Source organism: Alosa alosa, chromosome 18 (assembly GCF_017589495.1).
Source record: "Alosa alosa isolate M-15738 ecotype Scorff River chromosome 18, AALO_Geno_1.1, whole genome shotgun sequence".
Classification (NCBI taxonomy): domain Eukaryota; kingdom Metazoa; phylum Chordata; class Actinopteri; order Clupeiformes; family Clupeidae; genus Alosa; species Alosa alosa.
The window spans coordinates 1,377,072-1,385,000 of record NC_063206.1 but is presented as its reverse complement, the minus strand read 5'-3'; the positions used below and the strand labels follow the sequence as shown (position 1 = coordinate 1,385,000).

The 7,929-nt window shown below is 53.5% G+C and overlaps 1 protein-coding gene across 1 annotated transcript in view; it reads left to right on the top strand.

The window, feature by feature from the left end:
• The window catches only part of tjap1 (tight junction associated protein 1 (peripheral)), a 104,762-nt gene extending 98,730 nt beyond the window's left edge, over nucleotides 1-6,032 (top strand). The window contains 2 exon segments of the mRNA XM_048269685.1: nucleotides 4,304-5,800; nucleotides 5,802-6,032. Of these exon segments, the coding sequence (XP_048125642.1) occupies nucleotides 4,304-5,800; nucleotides 5,802-5,933 (1,629 nt within the window). The 3' untranslated portion in view covers nucleotides 5,934-6,032.
• The last annotated feature ends 1,897 nt before the right edge of the window (nucleotides 6,033-7,929 follow it).

Genomic DNA, 7,929 nt, shown 5'->3' with positions numbered 1-7,929 from the left:
AAGACGCTGGGTTGCAAGAGCACGCCTGTGTGTGTGTGTGTGTGTGTGAAGAGACAGTGAGAGGACAAACATAATCCCTGCTGACGGAGGCCAGTCATATTCAGAGGAGCAGACATGTCGTGTGTGTGTGTGTGAGAGAGAGAGAGTCTGTGTGTGTGTGTGTGTGTGCATGTGTGAGAGAGAGAGAGAGAGTCTGTGTGTGTGTGTGTGTGTGTGTGTGCATGTGTGTGAGGGAGAGAGAGAGAGAGAGAGGGAGTCTGTGTGTGTGTGTGTGTGTGTGTGTGTGATGTGAGCAGGCTGATGAGGCCCTAATGTCATTGATTTAGCCCAGATATTCCTGTCCTGAGGCTTGGATTTACAATGTGCCCAATTCAGATATGCCCTGATGTGGCCCTGATGTGGCCCTGATGTGGCCCTGATGTGGCTCTGATGTGGCCAAGATGCTCCTGTCCTGCAACTTGTTTGAAAATATGTCTGATTCAGACCCCCTCGTTGCTCTGAATAGACTCTGAGGTCGATAGATCAGAACCTTCAGCTGCCCACTAGAACGTTTTCAGACTCGGGGTCGGAGTTCAGCCGTGGGCCCGGTTGGTTAAGATTTAAGAAGAAACAAATGCAGCATGTATATATATACAGCTTCCAAATGTCTGGCTAGGAGACATTTTTGCTAGTGCTGGAAAAAGCCCTTTGTGTGTGAGTTGTTGTCGTCTTAAGCAGTGGATCAGTTCTCTGAGGAAGGAGAGAGGGAGAGAGACAGAAAGCTCAGACACGAAGCTCTTGATACAGTGTTGATGTAATGTTGATACAGTGTTGATGTAATGTTAGGCCTGCAGAGTTGATAGTATTGATGTAATGTTAGGCCTGCAGAGTTGCAGCTCAGGACAGTACGGGTAAAGCACAGACCCCTCACGGGGGTGCAGGCAGGAAGCACAGACCCCTCACGGGGGTGCAGGCAGGAAGTGGGGCAGTGAAGACCTTTACAGCAGCAGATCATCCTCTCTGTGCCACCTCACCTAGTACACACACACACACACACAGATGATTCAGGACAGCCCACTTCTCTGCTTGTGTTGCACAAAATGCATGAAAGTGACCCCCCACAGCACAGCCAGTCAGAAGTTGCTGTTTTGAGTTCTATGTGGATACAGATTATGAATGCTAAATGTTAACTACCACTACATAAATTATAATGTCTAAACTTTGATCATGAAGGAAATTCATACCAGCGGTTTCCAAACTGTTTTTCCCTGCGTACCTCCACCTACATCCTGACTCGGCTGCGTACCTCCACCTACATCCTGACTCGGCTCGCGTACCTCCACCTACATCCTGACTCGGCTCGCGTACCTCCACCTACATCCTGACTCGGCTGCGTACCTCCACCTACATCCTGACTCGGCTCGCGTACCTCCACCTACATCCTGACTCGGCTGCGTACCTCCACCTACATCCTGACACATAAAAACGTAACACATTCTTTTGACTGATTCCAGGCATCATGTTTAATTAGCTGCCCTTTGCTCTTTGAGCTCTCACACTAAAAAAACAGTGTGAAGAACAACATTATCAAACACAAAGAACAAAGAGAACATGGGCTTAAGATTTAAAAAACAAAATAATAATTTTGAACACCTTTCCTACATTGCCCTTTTCATCAGACACGTTCCACAGCGTGGGCACCCCTGCTTTACCCCAGTACACACAGCGTGGGCACCCCTGCTTTACCCCAGTACACACAGCGTGGGCACCCCTGCTTTACCCCAGTGCACACATCACACCCCAGTACACACATCACACCCCAGTCCACACATCACACCCCTGTACACACATCGCACCCCAGTACACACATCACACCCCAGTACACACATCGCACCCCAGTACACACATCACACCCCTGCTTTACCCCAGTACACACTTAGGGAGATATTTCTATTTCTCAGTCGAGGCGGTAGGGGAGTTTTTATTGTTTTTTTTATTATTTTGCATTGAATGTGGGAGTTGTCCAGTGAGCGTTGATCTGATCTGACCTGGGTCTGGCTTTGGACCTGACCTGGGTCTGGCTTTGGACCTGAGATGGACATCGGATGGCTGTGAGCTTTGGATGTCATTGCACATGCAAAAACGTAGCCCTCTGGGAAAATCTGTGTGTGTGTGTGTGTGTGTGTGTGTGTGTGTGTGTAAGAGAGAGTGTGTGTGACATGCGTGTGTGTGGTTGTGTGTGTACAGTATGTGATTGAGTGTGTGTGTGCGGCCAGCCTCCGACCCTGGAGCACAGGAAAGGCGATCACTATGTGAATCTCCTACACATGACCATAGCATCGATCCTCCCCCTGCCCACGCACAGGAAGTGATCACATGACCATAGCATCGATCCTCCCCCTGCGCCCTCATACAGGAAGTGATCACATGACCATAGCATTGATCCTCCCCCTGCCCTCGTACAGGAAGTGGTCACATGACCATAGCATTGATCCTCCCCTGCGCCCTCGTACAGGAAGTGGAAGTTAGCGGCGGGCCTTGCCCCCAGGACGTCCCAGCGAAATGCCTGGCCACAGTCACTAGCCTCCACTGCCCTTTTTCCACCAATCAATGACCAGGGACCCTCCCTCCTCCCCTCAGCCAATCAGGCGCCGCCAAGCCAAGCGCTCATGAGCCCCCAGACACGTGTCCTTTACTCTCTCTCTCTCTCTCTCTCTCTCCCTATCTTTCTCTCTCTCCCTCTCTCTCTCCCTCTCTCTCTCTCTCTCGTTTTCTTTTTTGCCTCTCCTCGAGCAGTAGTCTCGTTTTGAGGTGAGCTTTTTCTTTTCTAACCTCCCCCGACCCCCCGACCCCTAAACTCTGACCCCCACGCCCAACCCACCAGGGCGAGGTGAGCTCATACTCCAGCCGGCTCTGATCCTGGATCCAGCCAGAACTGAGCCAGAACTGAGCCAGAACCCACAGTCTGGGCTCCACTGAGGCCTGCCCAGCAGAATGCCCCCTCTCCTCTCTTCTTCCTCTCCTCCTCTCCTCCCCCATCTCTCCGTTCCTCTCCTCCGATCTCTCGCTCCCTCTGGCCCCACTGAGTCTCTCTCTGTATGCTAGTTGGGTGATGCTAAAAAAGTTAAAGTTCCGTTCAGTAACATCTCTGGACGCACTGGAAGTCCAAAAGAGTGTAGTCCACAGCCTGAGCTACACGGCCCTTTCAACGACCAGTAACCTCTAATCCTGACATTTAACCATCTAAATGACTAGTAACCTCTAATCCTGACATTTAACCATCTAAACGACTAGTAACCTCTAATCCTGACATTTAACCATCTAAACGATCTGAATTAGGAATTATACCTCTAATCCTGACATTTAACCATCTAAACGACTAGTAACCTCTAATCCTGACATTTAACCATCTAAACGATCTGAATTAGGAATTATACCTCTAATCCTGACATTTAACCATCTAAACGACTAGTAACCTCTAATCCTGACTTTTAACCATCTAAACGACTAGTAACCTCTAATCCTGACATTAACCATCTAAACGACCAGTAACCTCTAATCCTGACATTTAACCATCTAAACAACTAGTAACCTCTAATCCTGACATTAACCATCTAATGGTCTGAATTAGGAATTATATGATATTGTATTGCATTGTGCTTCACATCCAAGATGCTATAGCATTAGTTCACATAAGCAGACATAATGAGAATGAATTAACATTTTTGGCTGTAGTTAATGCTTTGTTAATATTAACTACCATGTGTAATAAATGTTACTTAAGGGAACTTTAATTTGAAGTGTTACTGCTGTTAGAAATCTGCTCCTGAGACTGATTCTGAGCAACTGACTTTCTGCCAGCAAAAAGCCCATTCCTGCCTCTACACGCCTGCTAGTCTGCATGCAAACTGTGTCACTGTTACCGTGTTGCTGTTAGTAGTTTGTTATGTTACATTTGTCAATGAATTTTAAAGTGAGCCAATGTTTTTAACATCCAATTTAAAGTCAATGTATTATACAAACCTCAGTTTAGTTCAAGTCAATATATTAGACAAACCTCAGTCTAGTTCGAGTCAGTGTATTAGACAAACCACAGTCTAGTTCAAGTCAGTGTATTAGACAAACCACAGTCTAGTTCAAGTCAGTGTATTAGACAAAGCTCAGTCTAGTTCAAGGTGAGCAGCCCTACTGGATCCTCTTTCCTGTGTCTCTGGCTGCGCTTACACCCTTACACGTCTCCTTGTGTGTGTGTGTGTGTGTGTTTTCGCTTGTGAAACCTGTCGTGTGTGTGTGTGTGTCTGTGTCCCTCTCTTCTGTGTTGCAGTTGCCTTACGAGCTCCAGGAGATGGTGAACAAGCACATGAAGAGCTCTCTGCCGGACCATGTGCAGGGCGGTCAGGGGGCACAGGGTCAGCAGGACTCCGACACTCTCAGCCTGACCCCGGCCGACGTGGTGCCCACTTCCGTCATCGCCCGCGTGCTGGAGAAGCCCGAGCCGCTCGTGCTGAACTCCGCCCAGTCCAGCAGCGGCGCCGGCCGGCCCGTGGCCGAGGATGTGTTCGTGCACGTGGACATGACCGGGCCCGGCGGCGACCGGGGCGAACGCGCCAGCTACGAGAACGGAGGGCCGGGGCACGCAGCAGGGCGCCCCCCGCAGGCGGTCGGCGGGAGCGCAGTGCAGCAGCTGAACGGATCGTGCCGGAGGCAGGGCAGCCTGGACGGTCCGGCGCCGGGCGGCGCGGAGGATGCGGGGGGGGTGGCGGCAGCGTTCGAGAAGCTGAATCCGTACCCGGCGCCCCTCCCCCCTGCCCACGCGCTCTACCCGGGCCGCAAGGTCATCGAGTTCTCGTCGGACGACAAGGTGAAGATCCCTAAGAACAGCCCGCTGCCCAACTGCACGTACGCCACGCGGCAGGCCATCTCCCTCAGCCTGGTGCAGAATGAAGAGGGGGCAGCCAGCGAACGCCAGCGTCCCTCTCCGGGCAGCCCTGCCGGCTCCGAGGGGGGGTGGCGCTCGGGGGGGTCGTCCTCGCCTGGTGGGGGCAGCAGCGGTCACCCTTCCTCCTCCTCTCACCACCACCAGCGCCACCACCGCGGGCACCAGGCGGGCACCCCTCCGCACGCCGACCCCCCGTCCAGCCAGTCCAGCCCCTTCAGCAGCCCTCCGCAGCCCCCCAGTGCCTTCGCCAGCTCGGCCAGCTCCGAGGAGGACCTGCTGGCCAACTGGCAGCGCATGTTCGTGGAGAGGATGGCGCCAGCGTCCGAGGGCACGCTGGTCAACCGCACGGCCTTCAGCAGCGAGACGGCCGCGGCTCTCCAGCACAGCGCCAGCGCTGGACGACCGCACCCCCACGCCCACCCCCAGGCGCTCGGCCCCATCGTGCCCAGCAGAGGCAGCTCCCGCGGGGCCTACTCGGACGGGGAGGAGGGCTCCTCCACACGGAGCTGGACGGCCAGCCGCGAGTCGAGCCTGGACACGGACACGGGCAGCCTGGCAGACCTCCAGTCCAGGAGGGGGCAGTACGGAGCGGACTTTTCTCAGGAGGAGAGCGAGCGGCTGCTGATGGGGCTGGACCCGCTGGAGGGGGACGACGGTGGCAGCGGAGACACGGCCGTCACCCTGGAGACCGTCGCCCTGGAGACCGGCCCGCCGATGAGCGTCACGGGCGAGCGCCAGGACTTCCTGGACGAGGACGAGGAGGCGGGGTCTGTGGGTAGCTCTGGGGAGGAGCGCGATGTCCTGCCGCAGGACTTCCCCCCGTTGCCCCCGCGCGTACTGGCCGGCCTGGAGGACTACGCTGCCGAGACGCCCCCCCCCTGCACCCCCCCACGCCGGCCTCTCCGTCGGACCCCCTGCACGGCCCCTCAAGAGCCCCAAGAGGATGGGCGTCCACCACCTGCACCGCAAGGACAGCCTGACCCGCGCACAGGAGCACGGCAACCTCCTGGACTAGCGGCCCCAGGCCCCCCTCGCTCGCTCTCTCTCTCTCTTTCACTCTCTCTCTGTCTCTCTCTCTGTCTCTTTCTCTCTCTCTCTCTCTTTCACTCTCTCTCTGTCTCTCTCTCTCTCTCTTTCTCCCTTTCACTCTTTCACTCTTTCTCTCTCTCTCTCTCTCTCTCTCTTCCTCTGTCTGTCTCTCTCTCCCCACTGGGCTCTTGGGTGACCCTTGGCATGGTCAAGGAGACAGGTGGAAGGAGAGAGGCCAGACTCTGTCTGTGCGTCTGCGGCGTCTTGGCCTGGCGCTGTTTCAGGACTTCAACAGAGAGAGCTCGCCTGTTGTCACACTGTCACCGTCCCTGCTGACGGAGGGGGAACCTGCTAGAACTGTGGGTTCCGTTTGCTTTGAGGGTCTGGAATACAGGCCGTCTGCACATCTCTCCTGGAGCCCTGTGTGTGTGTGTGTGTGTGGTCAGTCTCTCCAGGACCCGCCCCAGGATATAGCCATATGGAGCATGCGCTGTGTTGCTATCATCGTACACTCGTTAAACGCTTGTAAGGTCAACGTCATGACGTCAGTTAGACCAACTCTAAGCAGCAACATGACGTCAGTTAGACCAACTCTAAGCAGCAACATGACGTCAGTTAGACCAACTGTAGCTGTAGCTGCAAGATGAGGGACGTGAGGAACTCTAAGCTGTTGGGCTGACGTCTGGATTACACACTCTGTTGCTGTTTTCTTCTTCTGGGCTTCTGTTTATAGACACATGGTCATGTGCGCACCCAAACACCTCACACACACACACACACACACTCACACACACACACACACTCACACACACCTCTCTGACGTGGGAGGACCTCACACCACACCTGAGAGCTACCGACAGGAGAGTGCGTGCGTGCGTGCATGTGTGGAGGGTTTGGGGAGAGTTTTAATTGCTACAGTGCCTGGCCCTCGTGTGTGTGTGTGTGTGTGTGTGTGTGTGTGTGTGTGTGTGTGTGTGTGTGTGTGTGCTCTCTCTCCCAAACTCCCTTTAAAGGCAGCGCGGCCCAACCAACAGCCCTTCAACACTCTGGGTGTGTGGGTGTGTGTGTGCGTGCGGCATCCACGCCCTTTAAACACGGACCAGTGCAGTGGCCTCTGCTGACTCACGCTGCAGGAAGCCCTGTTCCTCCACCAGGTTCCGCTGACCACGCCCCCTGTAGCTCAACACCGCCCACAACACTCCACCTGGCCCTTGGCCACACCCCCCTCAGCACCTGCAAACCACCTGCTGGTTTTAGGAGTTCTGTTTTAATCACCCAGTTATCTGTTTTAGATTCTTTTTTTGTTTGTTTTTTTTATTCTAGGATGTTATTAATTGATTGATTGATTGATATTTTGTCTGTTTAATCAAACTATTACAGAGATCTGAAAGCAGACTTCCCTTATAAAGCAGACAGACACATGAATGGCCACACAGGGGAATGTTCTAGAATTGTGTGTGTGTGTGAGAGAGAGAGAGTGAGTAGCGTATTACACCAAGCTAACCTCAGCCCGCAAGGGTACTCAGACCCACACACACTGGCACACACACACTGGCACACAACACACAAAGCATCCAGCCTCTCGGCCCCCCCTCAGGACACTGTGCACCCCCCACCCTGATTGTAGAGCACTCTGTTCCCCTCCACCCTGACTGTAGACATGTGATTCACGTGGCATTCAGAGTGACAGGGCTAGGCTCCCGCCAATCAACAGGATTAAGACTGAAAGAGGCAGAAATAATCGGAATGTAAAAACTGTGCCACCAATCAGAATCACTGTGCTTCTCCTGCTCAGATGTGTGTGTGTGTGTGTGTGACAGGCTCACACTCAGAGAATTGAGGCATTAGATTTTAAAATAAAATAATAACAATAAAAAAAATGACTACACCAAAATAGAACCCAGAAGAAAGCAGGCTGTTTTGTCCTGGATCAGCGGACCCTCTGGCGTACCCAATCACAGGCCTGACGCAGTCACGGATGC